Source organism: Rhincodon typus, chromosome 22 (assembly GCF_021869965.1).
Source record: "Rhincodon typus isolate 14 chromosome 22, sRhiTyp1.1, whole genome shotgun sequence".
NCBI classification, from domain to species: Eukaryota; Metazoa; Chordata; class Chondrichthyes; order Orectolobiformes; family Rhincodontidae; genus Rhincodon; species Rhincodon typus.
The window spans coordinates 14,414,805-14,432,140 of NC_063353.1; the positions used below are offsets into that span (position 1 = coordinate 14,414,805).

The following is a 17,336-nucleotide window of genomic DNA, read 5'->3' on the forward strand; positions in this document are numbered from 1 at the left end:
GTAGGTGTAGATAGGGCAGGCTTGAGAGCTAAAGGATCCTAACCCCTACGCCTTATTCTCAAGTTTAAATCAAGCAATCATCAGGTTCAATTGGGTTTTTGCTCCACAAATCCCTCTCCAGATATACAAGGTGTAAATGTTTGAATAGAAACCGCACAGTACCATTCTGTTAGTATGAAAGCTTATTTAGTAATCCCTACCCTATGTTTATATTCTTTGACAACAGATAAACATAATATAAATAGAAATAACTAGCTGCAACATATACTCCATTAGTTAGAAGTTATATTGCATTTTTTCCCCAATTTATAACATGGCCACAACTCCAAAATATTTTAGCAATCCAGTCTTCAAAGTAATTAGAACCAACAAGTGACTTTCACAGATGCAGTTAAAAACTCCACGAAGTATAATACCACTTAACATCCTATTTTTATTATCCTTGCCAAAATGCTGTGCTTAACCTGGAAAATTCACAGCCTACAGCAGTATCTATAAATCAAACCTTACATAAAAGCAATCCAAATTTGGAATCAACTGTTAAGTTCAGGTAGCAAACAAAACATATTCAAACCCAAGGTCAAGAAACTACAAGATCTGCATATCACATAAAACATACATTAAACATGGAAGTAATTCCTTACATCATTAAATAACATTTTATTGTATAATAAATCACCGTGTGGTTTTTAAAAGAAATCTGGTTAGGCATTTGATTCTAAGTCTAACATAGGTAAAATATACGATTGACAATATTGGGAACCGAGTAAAGCTGTTAAATTTATGCCATGATCTGTGGAGTAGCAGAACTGGAAAAGGATAGTGCACTCCTCCAGCCCGAGTCATAACATCCATCAGTGGCTATCCTTCAGCAGATGATACAACAGCTTGTATATGGAGGCTCATTGACCAGAATCAGTAAATCTCAAGGAGGTTTGCTCACAAACTCACCTTATTAATAACCATAGTTAGAAAATGATCCAGTATGTAGCGAGCTTCTGTCAAAGAGCAGGAAGTGATTATTGCTGAAACATCCACTGTACCCCCCTCCTCCTGCAGATGACAAAAAATTAAAAATAATGTAAGAAATTGCAAAGTTCTAGAGCAGTAGGTAGATTTGTGTTGAACATTTCCTGTAAAATAAGAATACAGTAAGCATTGCTCTTCAATGCTGAATTTATATTTAAGTTGCATGGCTTGCTGTTCCATTTAATTTTATTGCAAACTTAGGGAAGGAATCCCAGGATTTCGACCCAAGACCATTGTTGGTCTACCTACAGCATATGCACTTTAGCAGTTCAGAGCAACAGTTCACTAATTCCTCAAGGACAACTTGGAACGGATAACAAATGCTGGGTGAAACCTATATCCCATGAATGAATTTTTAACATAAGCCCACTTTCCCTTCATTCAACAACATGGTTGAGTAGGGGGCAGAAAAACTGGACACCTGTGTGACAGAGACATCAGCAAAGATGGAGGGGATGGAAGGAAGAATTAAAAAGTGAGTGTATGGAGATATTAGACATGTTTATTTTCAAATGTTTAGGCAGCAGTAATAAAACAGAAAATGCTGGGAATACCCAGCAGATCCGACAACATAAAGAAGAAAAGAGTGTTATGGTCTTTCTTTGAATTTTGGTTAATTGTTTCCCTCTCCACAGATACTGCCTAACCTGCTGAATGAGCTCCATATGTCCCGTTTATATAGCAGATTTCAATGAAATATAGAGAACAATAATGAGTAGGCCATTCAGCATCTGAGGCCTGCTCTGCCACTGAATATGATCAAGGTTGATCATCCTACTCAGTACCTTTTGCCTCAAATGCTTTGCTCTCTTCAGCCTTAAGAACTGTATCAAACTCCTTGAAAACATTTAGTGTTTTGGCCTCAATCACAGAATTCCACAGGCTCACTGTTCTGGGTAAAGAGATTTCTCTTCATCTCAGTCCTAAATGGCCTAACCTTTAATGTTAAACTGTGACCCTGTTTCTGGACTCCCCAGTCATTGAGAACATCCTTCCTGCATTTACTGTATCTAGTAGTGTTAGAATTTTACTGATTTAAGTTTCCTGCCTACCCCTCAATCTTCTAAACTCTACTGAAAATAGTTCTAACTGATACAGTCTCTCTTCATGTCAGCATTGCCATCGCAGAAATCAGTCTGGTAAACCTGCACTGCACTTCCTCGGTACCTACAACATTTTTATTTAGATAAGGAGACCAAAACTGCACACGCAATATTCCAGGTGTGGTCCCAACAAGGCCCTCCACAATTGCAGCAAGGCATCCCTGTACTATGAAGGCCAAGATAGCACTTTACTGCCTGCTGCACCCTGTAGATATCAAATTGGTGCATCATCCTCTGGCAGTCAGCCCCATCATTAAGAACAGGAGTTTATGGTGAGCCAAGACTCACTCATAAACAGAAATAGTCACCATTGAGGGACTATTAAAGACAACCAGCACAGCCTGGAAAGCCAATACTCCTACTCAGCACAGAGCATGGCATTTTATAGAATCAGTTCATGCAACGAAGTTAAGGATGGGCGCTGTCAGGTTGGAGGAGGTTAGAGTATGAGTGGGGTGCTCATCCAAGACTGGATTGTTGAACAAATAGTCTGATAATAATTACAGAGAAAGATTCAAAGAGATTTGGTGGAAAGGTAGAGCTGATTTAATTTGCCCAAGTGTGGAATATGACTACATGCTTTGCAGACATCAAGTCAAAGGGCACTACATAGTTGCAAGGGCAGAGAAGAAACATTCGATTTTTGGGGGATGGTGCAAGTAATGGCATTGAGATAGGAAAGGAGTCCAGTGCAGTGATTTTATAGTTCTAACAGGATCAGAAAGAGATGAAGTGAGCAACGGTGATCCCTTTGCAATATGTTGGAGAAGGCAGATTCAGAAGGGTGGTATGGTGAACCAAGTTAAAGACTGCAGAAAAGTGCAAAATAAATAGGCCAGTACTACATTACATGCAGTCATTTGAGTCTATACTTGGGATGATTATGTTCGAGAAAGGGCAGAAATCAAATTAATGATGATGAAAGATAGATGGCTTGACTTTTAGGCTTCAATGAGACCAGAATCACAGGCAAGCAGACTCAAAAGGTTAGTACAACTAGCGTCTTCGCTAATTCCTTGGCTCCATCCTGCTCACAGACGGGATATGACAGAACTACCTGCCTACACACGGCAGATCGCTGACGCAGGCTTAAGCTTTGAACGAGCCATCAGAACCGAGAAGTTATAAAGTTATCAGAAAGCTAGTTTTATAAATCATCCCCTTGTGCTTTAACAAGAATGCTAAACTGATTGCCTTGGTCCAAACATCAATGCTTCAAGGTCCCATTTTTAAGGAAGAGCATGCAGACGCATTACCAACAGTATTCCCAGAACATTATAGTCAGACTTTAGTTCAGACACTAGAATTAGCTTTCGGGGTCTCTGATGAGAGATGTGACAGATGGAAAATAAGACTTATTTATTCTACATATGTTCACATGATAGAATTATAAATTTAACAGTCCAAATGCATTGTATACTAAGAATTTTTGTAACTTATTTTTGAATATATGGCAGTGAAATATTTATAAAATTAACTTGCCTTTGCTTCCTCCATCTGCATGATATTGGCCTGGCATTCCGAAATGCTGTCATTAATATAATCAATATTTGCATTCAAAGACTCCGTTTCTTCATTAATGCTTTGAATTGTTTTGTCATCTACACACTCTTGGACAAACTTTTCTCTCCGTTTATTCAGTTTGTCACGTCTTTTGGTCAGATCTTCACGTTGCTGTAACAAAAAAGTAAAATTACTGACAACTTGAGAGATGAAAAAATATATATATAGTGTGTAAACCTTACCAATTTCATTGTATGTCCTTGCTGGCTTTGTTTGTGTTTGAACAATGGCATAACACTTAAATGCATCTTTCTAGAAGACTGTTTCATTATAAGTTGATATATGTTTTCCTTCAGCCATACACAAATTGAAAATGAACGTATGAAGAAAAGCATTCATCCCTCTCAGTGACAGATCTCAATCTTCCATCTTCCTGCAAGAATTATGAAGAACTGTCTGCAAACCCTGGGTTCAAATTTTTTGTTCTAAAAACATTGCGAATGGAAAGATAAGACAGCCACTGTAGCAAGGAAAAATTCAAAGTACATCCGAAACTGTTCGGGAAAACATCAGTTAAACAAGATAGGACACGGCGGGGTGGACCAAACATTGAAGGGAACACAAAAGCATTCTTGCTATACAGAGTGGTGGATTAAGTGGAGTTTTGTTTGGGTGGGGTGCGTTGCGTGTGTATGCTGGGTTAAGAAAATTCAAGATTACACGCATTAGCACAGCTATGGATGGCAAAAAAAAAAAATCAAGCTACATTGTTCTTTTCACAACAATGCCAAAAAAGGCCTGCTTACTGTTACATATACCACTTGCACCATTTGCAGGTTCACACCAGGTAATTATTGAACTCAAAAATGCAAAGCTGTTCACCAAACTCAAGATGCTAATATAAATTTAAATTATTAAAAATAGCTGGTAAGATTGTCATGTTTGTCAAAATTCAACAGAACGTTCCAAACACCTATCAGCGAGAAGGAAAACAGCAACAGACACATGGTAACTACACAAAGTGCAAGTTCCTCCCCAGGTCGCATATTTTAACTTGGAGCTTTGTCTCCATTCCTTCACATTCATGGGATCCAAATTCTGGTATTCGCTCCCAAACAGACTTAGTGGTTCATGAAGACAGCCACCACCTGCTCAATGATAATTGGGGATGGGAAACAAAAATGTTGCCAGTGAAGCTCATATCTAATGAGCAAATTAAAAAAAAAACTGAAGTAGTGTCAGAACAGGCAAAACTTGTTTCAACTTCAAAGATCTGACTTCTTGTGAAGGCACTTTATATCAGCTGCTTTCATATGACAATTAATAACACACCCCAAGACTGAGGTCTAAAAGCAACACATGCTCATACCTTTATTAATAAATGAACCGCAGTCAAATCACAGGATTTAAGTAGAGCGGTACTTTCAAACAAAAAGAAACCATCAAGTATGATACAGAAGTACAGCTAAATAGAAATATAGGAAATTTAGCACTGGAGACTGCACACCATCCTGTTCTGATTAGTTGAGAAGATATCAACCACAATACCAGTGAACTTCATTAGCGACCAGATTCTATTTGAAGGACTAAAAATACTTCAATTTCTATTTTTCAAGTTGCAGGGAGAATGGTCTTACGGTTAGAAGTCGATTCATATCGGCTTCCATGTTGGTAATAGTCATCCTCTGCATGATGATTTCAGTAACTCTACGTTCAAGTGACTGCCACTTCATTCTTGCTGCTCTTGATGTATATCTATTTGTAAACTTCCTCTGGTACTTCTTCCTGTAATTGGTCAGATTTGAATTGTTAGATCAGCCAATTTCATATGATATTATGAACAAAGATATTTAAAATTGGCAGTGCTATAGAAGCTTCATACTTAATAACTTTCACGGAGTTGAGTTCGCAGTATTAAGAATACATGGACTTTTTGAAAAAAAAATTAATGAAACAACACTGGAACTTTTGTTTTAAAAGCACTTCTTTGTAGTCACATTTCAGTGAGAATTGCTCATTTTCTGAGCAGGCCACTTGTCTGGGTTTATAGCAGCCAGATTTCAGTGTCTGCTTTAGATATTGTTTGGAGCAGCTGGTGACATGCCTGCTGAAGGCAAGGAGCTTCCAAAAGTAGCTCTGTTCTTAGAAAAGTCTACCTTGTGAATCCAGCATAAAATCTGACTGCCCTCTTGAAGAGTGGCTGGAAGAATTCTCAAGTAAACTTAGCAAGTTCCTGAAATTTTCACAATGCTGTGTTTGCAAAGATGCCAGAGACAATTGCCTATGTTTATTGATACCTGTCTACACAAGACAGCCATTTCAACATCCCACACTTTAGCCATTTTGCCTTCAAGCGCTAACCATCATTGACAAAGAGAGAAGTGGAAACTTTTCCCCAAAGTGAATCTCCAAAGAGACAGAAATCACCCCTTTTCCTGACGTGAATGGATATGTGTTTGCGCATGTGTTTCAGGGTATTCAGAAGGGTAGATATTTATACTTCCATGTTTCCAATTGTGTGCTAATTAGCTTTATACCTTTGCCAGCTAAATCCTGCTTTCACAGTGAACCAACAGTTGTGTGTGTTAAGAAATCTAGTTGATGGAAATGAACTTTAAGAGCGGGGGGTACTTTTCTTTTCCTTTCACCCTTTCAGGGCATGTTTTTAAATTACTGTAAATTAGAAAAATATATTGACTCAGAGTTTGAAAAGGTCAGACAGTTGCTGTTCCAATATAGATGGGAGGTGTGAATGGGCAACCTGTAGAATCCCCATCTAAACAGACTCCAAAGGAATTGCATGGGAAATGGAAGCTTCTGCTATGCAATTCCCCTATGCCTGGAACCCTCTGAAAGTCTGAATTTAAATTGGAATGCTCCAGTGAAAGTAAATGTTTACTGTGGACAAGGTAAACTATTAAATACATAGCTTAACTCCTGAGTAACTGTTCAACTGACCCTATACTTACTTCACACATGCCCTCCCACCCCCAACTACAGTCTTCTCCTCCTTCCTTTCTGAAAGGCACACCCACCAGATTCACTCCTCACTTTGCCCCTAAGGAGCCAAGCCTCTTTCCCCCAACTCCAGACACAACACACCTGCTCCACTCCAAGCATAGTCCTCCTTTTCTTCCCCAGGAGCCAACTACATTTCCTGAGCTTCTAAACTGGTCCTCTTCACCTTGCCGCAGGTAAGCCCAATCCTCTTTAACCCTCCGCTGCACTCCCCACTTCCCTGCTTCCAGCAGCTGACAACCCTAGCCCTGCTCTGGACCCACTTCACCACCCCCCCCTACCCTGTTCCAAACATAACCTGCCTCTCCTCCCTACCAACCTAGGAAACAATTCCCCTTTTCCCACTCTGGACCTGATCTTGCAGCCCGAAAACTACCTTACAATGGATTCCATCCTCCTCCAATTTTGCTGGCTCTGTTTAAACGATCTGAACAATGTTTCTCAGCCAGCAGGACAGAATTAGTTGCTTGAGCATTTTGCGCTGTCAATGGAATCCTGATGTTTAACTAAAAGGAGATTAGTAAAGGCTAATCCAACATTCTCCAATGAACTGTGCTAGATCGAAACCTGCAGTGAGAATCCTGAATGATTCCACTCTATTAAACTCAGGACACTGAGTGACCATCTTTACAGCCAACTTGTGAACTGATTAGTGCAGACCAATAATTAAAATCAGAATATTTCTGGTCTATTCATATTATCACATGATATATTAAATAATTTTGGGAACCCTGACAATGAAAAGAAATTTGTGTACATTTACGTATTGTTATTTTATCCACCCATGGGTGTTCTGCACTTAAAGTCTAAACACTGGAAATAGAACTAAAAAGTACCTGATCACATTTGTTTTGTCTGTTGAAGTAGGTAGGGTTCGAGAAATTAGCGTTCTCCCTTTATGTGGGCCAGTGAAGTTAGCAGTTGACCGGTCATGCTCATAAATACTCATGTGAGAGGGTGACTCTGAAATAGAATCTGGCAAGCTCAATTTACGACTCACTCGTCCAGCTACTTTATCAGACATGGGCTTTGATAATTTTCGAAGGGCTGTAACCTAAAGATAAAAGTATAGAGCATTTCAAGCATAAAAGATTACATGCAACTTCAAAAACAGATTTTAAACATTTTTTGTCTCAAAAACCATAATTATCCAAGTGATACCAATTAAATGGAAGGTATGATTTAAGTAGAAGCCACTCAATTTCTAACATAAATACTATAATAGAAAACAACTCAAGACAGTAGAAAGACAGACAGACAATGTGGCCATTATACTAACAAAAGGAATTGGACATGACTAACAACAGTCTTGTTAATTTTTCTCGTTTGAGCTTATTCACTGCAGTATTACTTAAATCTGACACAATTTCAAAGACTGCATCATATTCCATATACATTACATATTTCATCTTGAGGGATCCAGCAACATTGCCATCAAAGACAATGGAAAAACATTCAAACAGTGCGTAGGCAAACTGCACAATTGTTCATTCCTGTCTGATGCAAAATTAAAATGGGAAACGTGGCCAAACAATGGCTTGCAAGGGAAATTAGAGGCAGTATTAGATCCAAGAAAGAGGTTTACAAATGGGCCAGGAAAAAAAAATCATACCCGAGGAGTGAGCGCAGTTCATAACTCAGCAATGGAGGACAAAAGGATTGATTAAGAGGGAGAAAATAGAGTACAAGTGTAAGCTTGCAGGGAACATAAAAATTTCTATAGGTATGTGAAGAGACAAAGATTGGTACCAACTTGGCTGTCTTCTAGCCCTCTAGCACCTCTCCTATGGCCAGGCAGAGAAATTGAAAATTCAAACAGAAAACTGAAGGTAGAAAGCTAGCATGTAACTTATGCAACCCCTCTATTTAAAACTTAGAAAACTGTGGCAGGATTGTACAGAGTCAACATGGGTTTGTGAAAGAGAAGTCATGCTTGATAAATCTATTGGAATTTTTCAAGGATGCAGCCAGTAGCTTTGAGGAGGGGGAGCCAGTGGCTGTAATTTACTTGGAGTTTCAGGAGGTTTTCTATAAAGTCCCACATAAAAGATTAAATGTGTAAAATTAAAGCGCATGAGATTGAGGCAGTGTACTGAGCAGGATAGAAAACTGGTTAGTAGACAGGAAGCAAAGATTAGGAATATAGGTCTTCTCCAGAATGGCAGGCAGTGACTGGTGGGGCATTGCAAAAATCAGGACTAGACCTCAGCTATTCACAATATATAACAATGATTTAACTAAGGTAACTAAAAGTAATATCTTCAAGTCTGCAGATGACAAAGTTGGGTGGGAGGGTGAGCTGTGATGAAAATACAGAGATTGTTGGTGATTGTTGGGTGATTTGAACAAGTTGAGAGAGCAAGTAAGACATGGCAGATGCAGTATAAATGTGTATAAATATGAGGTTTTCATGTTTGGAGCAAAAAACAGGAAGTCAGATTATCTGAATGGCTATAAATTGAGAGGGGGGAATGTGCAAAGAGACCTGGGTGACCTGGTACAAAAATCACTGGAGGTAAGAATGCAGGCGGAGCAGGCAGTGAAGGAGGCAAATTGTATGTTAGCCTTTATAACAAAAGGATGAGCACAGGAGCAGGAATGTCTTGTTGTAGTTGTCAGGACCATGGTGAGACCACACCTGGAATAGTGTATGTTGTTTTGGTCTCCTTATCTGAGAAAAGATGTTCTTGCTATAGAGAAAATGTAACAGGTCAACCAGACTGATTCCTGGGATGACAGGACTGACGTACAAGGGCAAGGTTGAATTGGTTCAGATTATATCCGTTGGAGTTTAGAAGAATGAGGGAATTCGCAGAAACAACTCGCAAAAACATATGAAATTCTAATCAAACTAAACAGGGTGGATGTTTCCCAAGGGTAGGAGTCCAGAACTATGGGTCACAGTCTAAGGGCACAGGGTAAACCATTTAGGACTGAGATTAGTGGAGACTTCTTCTCCCAGAGAGTGGAGAGCAGGTGGAATTTGATACCACAAAGCAGTTGACACCAAAAATTGCATGATTTCAAGGTGTTGGATATAGCACATTGCAAGGGGATCTAAGGAAATGGGGGAAAAGTAGGAACAGACTACTGAAGTGGATGATTAGCCACGGTCATAATGAATGAGAAAGCAGGCTCGAAGGGTCAGATGGCCTATTCCAGTTCCTATTTTCTATGTTTCTATCAGTCAGGATAGACAGCCAATCACATCGAAGGATTCGCACTCTCAAAGCCAGGATGTGAAGTGCACCGATGAGTTTTCATGTTTTATAAATTTTACAATGCAAACAAACAATCGGGGCATAAAACAAAATAAAAGAAAGTCGTCAAAAAATCCTAAACTTTGATTTTCAAAGTAGTGTGGAATCTCATTATGGAGAAATCTGACACTCCACAAGCAAAGTTTTAAGGCCAGAAAATCTTTTCATCAATAAATACAAACTTAGTACACCATGAAAATCCCATACATATCATTCAATGAAGTACAACTTTTCCAAAGGTTACAGAGTGAGACCAATAGCTAACCATTAGCAAATTCATGTCAGTTAAATGATTTCAAGTTGATTTCATTCTGCAGTGGCGCGAACAGTGCACCCTCTACTGTTCTAGAAATGGCCATCAGCTTCAAAAGAAGTAACAACAGCAAAATCCGAGTAATTTTGTTTTGATATACACAGGCACAAATAATGAACAATTCCTCACCTCCTCAGTTTTTCGTCGTAGGATTATTTCCTGCTGTCGCTTTTTAGCTTCCAGAAGTTTCATTTGATGCTGAGTAGATAAGAACAAAAACCTGTTAAATTAAGCATGTAAATAGGAAACAAACAAAAAGCAAAATTAGCTACAACAGTGCCTTGCCTACTAAGCAAAACAGATCAGGACACAAAGCTGTAAGTATAGGGTTCTGTTCAACTTCTCAACTGGTTTCAAATAAAAGCTTTACATGGTGTTCATTGGTCATGAAAGACACTTTTATAGCCAAGAACTATTTCCGAAATGCAATATTTACTGAAAAATAAAAACAGCAACTAATATACACAGCTCCTACAAAGAGCAATGCAATGACGACCAGTTCATCAAACATTGTAATGTTGATTAATATTTTCAGCACACTGCCCTTTTTCGAATCTTCATGGAATCTTTTATAAATCACTTCAAAGAGTAGACAGTGTCCCTCAGTAATATGCCATCTGACAGTGTAGCACTTGCTCAGTACTTCATTGCAATGTCAAGTTTGGTTTTTATTTTGCTCAGGAATTGAACGGAGACTTTTGACTACAAAGCTGTCAGAAGCATATATTTTAATGTTTAGGCACTGCTTTAGCTACATTAGTGCCTTGGTATGGCACCAATGGACATGCAAAATACTTAGTATTTGTTATGATTGTACATATTTGTAACTGTTGATTTCTTTTGAATTTTTGCTTTTTTTTTTAGAAAAAAAAAAAGAGATTACTTTGCTTTTACATTTTGGGAATGCAGGCAAGAGAGTGGATGCAAAAGTGAAAGAACCCAGATTATGACAGCAACATACAACTGCTCAAAAGATGACATCGAGAATAAGAAAGGAAGTACATGGTAGATGTGGCCAAATAAATATTGACAATGCCACAAAGGATCTGGTCAAATCTGAGCAGTGTGTCATGGTTGGAAATTGCAACGCTTAATTGATTTGATAGAAGTTACCTGTCAGTTTGCATTTGACTCAGCACATCCAGAAGGCTCAAGACACAACATAGTGCTCAGAAAAGTTACCACAAATCCCTTATGAATGGCAATGCTATGCATTTTACTGAAGAGGGACCTATTTTGTTCAGCAAAGTCATGTTTCACAAACTCAAATTTGTTGATTGCCCTTGGAATAGAGAGAACAGTTATAGGGGGTGCTTTCTTGTAATTGCTTTCATTTATTGAGGAAATAATTTTAACACTAAGTGAAATAATAAAATTGATACCTCTAATTTTGCAAGAGGTTGACTTTCTTGTATGAGTTAGCTTGAAAAAATTTATAGATTAATTGTATATAATAGGAAACAGCATTTCATCATAAATGCTGAGATTTTAGTTAACCCTACATGTTGTTATTTTAATACGAAACTCCCTGTAGTTGTTTACTGATAAGAATTTTCATGTGATAAAAAGTGCCAACAGAAAGGAAAAGCACTCTTCATCCTGTCCTCATCATCTGACCTATCGCACATGAATCAATCCAAAACTGTATCAACAAGAGAAACCACGTTAAGATGGTTCACAGTGAGAACAATGACAGACTGCGTGACGCCACCATTGTGTTAAATAGGATGGATGTAGAACAGATCTAACAATTCAAAACGTGGGCAACTATAAAGGCAATTTGGGTCATCAGCAGCAGTTGATGTCTTCAGCTTAACCGGATGGCCCAACATATTCCATCTCCAGCATTTCCATTAACGTGCAAGTCCAATTCTGTTTCAGTGAGTTTGGAAGAACATTCCTGGATCAGCACCAGGCATACATAAAAACAGGATGACACCTGGTAAATGTACAACACAGAACTAAGACATACTAGGTAAATTAAGCAGTATACTACAGAGAGCTAAATGATTATACACTAACAGACTTGATCATAACTCTGCAGTCCTGCCTTACCTAATCATGAATGGTAGAGAACAACTAAGCAACAAATGGGAAGAGGAGTTCAATGATAGCATAGCCTAGCATGTCAGTGCAAAAGAGGAGGTGCAAAAGAGGAGGCTAAAGAATCAGTTGGATCATTCGTCTCAGCCTCCTTTGGAATTCCACATCACAGACACCAGCCTTTAATCAGTGATTCATTCCAGGTGGTTGAGAAACATTTGCATATACCAGATACACAGACTGTGGGAGCCACAAGTATGCGAGTTGCACTAAAAACTTGTTCTCCAGATCCAGCTATGTTTCTGAATAAGCTATTCAGGTTGAACACTAGCATCTACCTGACAATGGGGAAAATCTTCCAGGGATGTTCTATCTGCAGAATGTAGCGCAAATCCAAATTGACGAATTACCACTTCAACTTCATCTCAATCAGTGATGAAAAAGTTCTCGTCAAAAATATCAAGTGGCACTTACCAATAACCTAAGCTTAGACTGTGCTCCACCAGCTCATTTGACTCCACAACTGAGTCTTTATTGAAAAAATGGCCCCCCACAAAAAAAAAGTTCAAGAGGTGACAAGACAGTGACTGTCCTTCACATCAAGGCACTATTTGACTAAGTACATCTCCTAATAAAACTGAAAATCAATGGAAATCAGTGAGAAAGTTCTCCACTTGCTGGAGAACATACCTAGCACAAATGAAAATAGTTGAGATTGTTGCAGGACAAACAGCTTCATGCACATCACTGCCACTGAACACTGTCCTAGGCCCAACTATCTTCATTGCTTAATCAATGGCCTTCCCGCCACTGAAGGTCAAAAACAGGGGACATTTGCTCAAGTTTGCTTTGTTTTGTTTTGTTTCATTCACATGTGATTAGATAACGAAGCAGTCTATGCTTCCATATAGTGAGACATGGACAACATTCAGGGTTAGTGAAAGCCAACACTTGTGCAACACAAGGGGGAGGTGATGGCCTAGGTGATATTATCGCTGGACAGTTAATCCAGAAACCCAAATAACATTCCCAGGATCCTGGTTCGAATCCCACCATGGCAGATGGTGGAATTTGAATTCAATAAAAACATCTGGAATTAAGAATCTAACGATGACCATGAACAATCCACTGTCGTTTGTCAGGAAAAACCCAGCTGTTCACTAATGTCTTTTAGGGAAACAAACTGCCATCCTTCCCTGATCTGGCCTACATGTGACTCCAGACCCACAGCAATGTGGTTGACTCTGAACTGCCCTCTGGGCAACAAGGGATGGGCAATAAATGCTGCCTAGCCAGCGACGCCCTGATCCCATTAATGAATAATAAAGAAAAACCAGGCAATGACCATTGCCAAAGAGTTTAATTACCTCCCTGCTTTATTCAATGACATGACTACTGTTGAATTCAACATCATATTCCTCGAAGTCAACAATAAGTGGCCCAGTGATAGCAAATGCTGTGCTACAGCAAATGGTCAGAGGCTGAAAATTCTGTGGTGTACAATTTGTTCCAAAACTTTTACACCCCGGCAGAAATCAGGGGTGCGATAGAATACTCTTTACTTGCCCAGATTGGAATAGCTCCGATGACACTCAAGAAGCACAATCGCATCTGAGGAAAAACGGAGTGCTGAGTCGATAACCTATCCAATATTTTCCCAATCAGAGGCATAATGTCATTGCAACGTGTGCCATCCAAGATGCTGTGGCAACGCTTTGGCAAACTGTGGCAACAGCAGCTCCCATACCCATAACCACAGCCACTCAGAAGGACAAGGGCAGCAAGCACGCAAGACTATGAATACCTGCAAGTTCCCTTTAAAGTGAAACATCATTCTGTCTTGGAAACACCATCTTTTCTTCATTCATTGCTGGGCTAAAATCCCGAAAATCCCCAATTAACAAACTGCAGGAAAACCTGCACCACACAAACTGTAGCTGTTCAAGCAGCAGCCCCGTACCATCTCTTCAAGGGTAATTAGTACTGGCTTCACCAATGTTTACATTTTACTGAATGCATAAATAGAAAGAAATAAGCCAAAGTGTGCTGGAAAGCAGGCAGTACACAACCAAATTCCTACATATATTCATTTTAATTGGCGTATTTAGGCAGTCAGCTCCCCCCGCCGTGTTCCCAGTCAAGTAATTGGGCCGCAAGTTGGCAAATGGAGTATAATGTGGCCAAATGTGAAGTTATTCATTTTGGAAGGAGAACAAAAATAACAGATTATTTAAATAGAATGAAACTGCAGAAAGCAGCAACACAAAGGAACTTGGGGGTACCTATGCATGAAACACAAAGCTAGCACACAGCTGCAGCAGTTAATCAGGAAGGCAATGGAATGTTGGCCCTTATTTCAAGGGGGTTGGAGTGTAATAGTAGGTAAGTCTTACTGCAATCATACAGTGTGCTGATGAGACCATATCTAGAATACTGCAAGAAATTTTGGTCCCATTATTTAAGGAAAGATGTTATTTCATTGCAAGCAATTCACAGAACGTTCATTTGGATGACTACGGTATGGAGGGACTGCCTTATGAGCAAAGGTTAAACACGTTAGGACTCTATTCATTGGAATTTAGATGAATGAGAGGTGATCTCATTGAAATATATAGAATTAAGTGGCTTGACAGAGTAAATACTGAGAGGATGTTTCCCTTAATAGGAGAGTCTAGGTCCAGAGGGCATAGTCTCAGAACTAAAAGGTGCCAATTTAAGTCTGAGATGAAGAGGAATTTCTTCTCTTGAAGGGTTGAGTGTCTTTGGAATTCATTGCTGCAGACAGCTGTGGGGGGAAGACTCCTTGCGGACATTTTAGGCTGGGATAGATCGATTATTGACTAGAAGTGGAATTCGGGTTATGGGGAAAGGGCAGGAAAGTGGATATGAGGAATGTTGGATCATCTGTGATCCTTCTAAATTGCAGAGGCGGCTTCAGGGGTGCCGAACTGCCTACTCCTGTTCCATTTCCTATGGTCTTAGAGGTTGTGATCCATCAGCCCAAGAACAACAGCACAATTTTTTCCACTATAACTTTCATCAAAATTCTTAGGCTGTCCTGTTTACATAATGAGCTGGTGTTTCAACTTTTAAACCATGCTTTTCGTGAATATACAAATAAAAGCAAAAAGAAAAAGAGGAGATAGTGAAGTAGCATCAGGGGAGTCGAATTAACTGTGATCTTATTGAATAGGTAAGCAGGCTCGAGGTGCCAAATATTTATGGCCTTATGATTGATGACATTGCTGGACTGGAAATTCAGTGGTTCAGGATAATGGCATTGGTTCAAATCTTATTCTAAGAACTGATGGAACTTGAATTCAATTAATAAATCTGGAATTTAAAGTTAGTGTCAGTAGTGGTGACCATAACTACCATCACAGAATGTCATAAAAACCCTGTGTGGTTCACTAGAATCCATTTGGCAAAGTAATTTGCAATCATTATCAATTTCAGCTTTCATGCAACTCCAGGTTCAAAGCAATATTATTGCCTTTTAACTGCCCTAAAATGGCCTAGCCAAGTCACAGAGGAAACAGGCAATTAGGGACTGGCAACAAATTCTGGCCCTGTCACTGACGCTCAAATTCAAGTAATAGAAACAAATCTATGTCAACATTTGTTAACAATTAGCCCTCCAAACTCAGTGATGACCACAAAAATGGATCTTTGGCCTTGCCACAAGCAATGTTATAAGAGATCTGCTAGCAGTTTTAGTGTCATAGAATTGGATTTATATTTATTAAACTAATGAATGATAGTAAACGTCACTTCAACCGATATTGTAAGAATTTGGAGAAGCCCATGCTTGCAAAACTCAAACAAACTGTGTTGAACATTAAATGTTTTTCCACAGTTAGATAAGATTTGCTGAAATCCTGAACGCACTATAAATGTGCATTACCAAACAATTTAAGGTCATGAGTTGGTTTAACAATGTGGCTCATTTACACTTGATAGAAGATACACACACAGGGATCTGCCCTCCACAGGAAAAAGGAATATGACCAGGCATTGCACAGTTTTTGAACTAAACAGAAGAATAGGAAACAGTAATTCCTGGGTCCATTCTCCATGAGACCAGTGCCGGAGCAGACTTGTAACCCTTCTGCTGTATGGTATAATTTCTTGCTCCCTTTTAAACATGGCTTTCTTGCAACTGCCCTGAGTGCAAAACAAAAAGCTTTTCTCGCATGCTTCTTTACAGCACTTGCATAATTTAACATAGCTGAGTAATGTCAAAGTGAAAGACCAAAGATTTACTACAATTTCAAATATAATACAATCAAAATAGCTTTACAACTTCACCTTTGTTCAATGCGAAAGGCACTATCAATACATTAGCATTTTAAACAACTCAATACTCACTTCCTGCTTGCGTTGCTCTTTTTTCAGCTGAGCAATTTCTCGGTTTCGTCTAGATTCTGTCATGCGAGCTCGTTCTTGCTCTTCCTTCATTTGTTTCATTAAACGGACCTGGAGAACCAATATGTACACGTAATTTTTTCCAACACTTGTATCCTCATCTTTCCTACGTGATTAGCCAAGGTGGCAAACGTTTACAGTTTACCTTGCAATTAGAACATCTTTGTAAAACAATTGCTCCCAAAAGTTGAGGTAGCTGCATTATTCTGAAAAGAATGACGCTCCTAAGGTATTAGACAATAATCAAGCTTGCAAAAAGTGAGCTTGAACTAGACACACACAATAGTAAACCCAGATTTTACATGTAACTTATTTGGTGAACTGCAAATATACATGAAACACAAATTCACCTCCTCCAAGGTTGTACACACATGCAGATCGTTAGGCCCACAAAAACAAACTGCTCAAACACTGCCCTTAAAATTGACCCCAAACTTCCAGTTGCCTGCACCTACACACCACCACGTTCCCATGCCAACATTTCTACTGTAGGCTTGCGGCAGGTGTTCCAGTGAGCCTCAGTGCAAGCTTGAAGAACAGCATCTCATTTTCTGCTTGGGACCCTATAGCCTCTAGGATTCAACAATGAGTTCAATAACTGGAGTCCAATTCTGTCCTTTCATTTTTTTTCAACCAACCCCC

The 17,336-nt window shown here is 39.2% G+C and overlaps 1 protein-coding gene across 5 annotated transcripts in view; it reads right to left on the minus strand.

The window, feature by feature from the left end:
* The window catches only part of LOC109933577 (kinesin-like protein KIF21A), a 133,896-nt gene that overhangs the window by 45,938 nt on the left and 70,622 nt on the right, over positions 1-17,336 (minus strand). For all 5 annotated transcript variants that reach the window (XM_048610118.1, XM_048610119.1, XM_048610116.1 and 2 more), the window contains exons 16-21: positions 16,638-16,745; positions 10,356-10,424; positions 7,490-7,707; positions 5,273-5,420; positions 3,615-3,806; positions 952-1,053 (exon numbers count right to left, since the gene is read on the minus strand). In XM_048610118.1, coding sequence (XP_048466075.1) covers positions 952-1,053; positions 3,615-3,806; positions 5,273-5,420; positions 7,490-7,707; positions 10,356-10,424; positions 16,638-16,745 — 837 coding nt within the window. The remainder of the gene's footprint in view (positions 1-951; positions 1,054-3,614; positions 3,807-5,272; positions 5,421-7,489; positions 7,708-10,355; positions 10,425-16,637; positions 16,746-17,336) is intronic.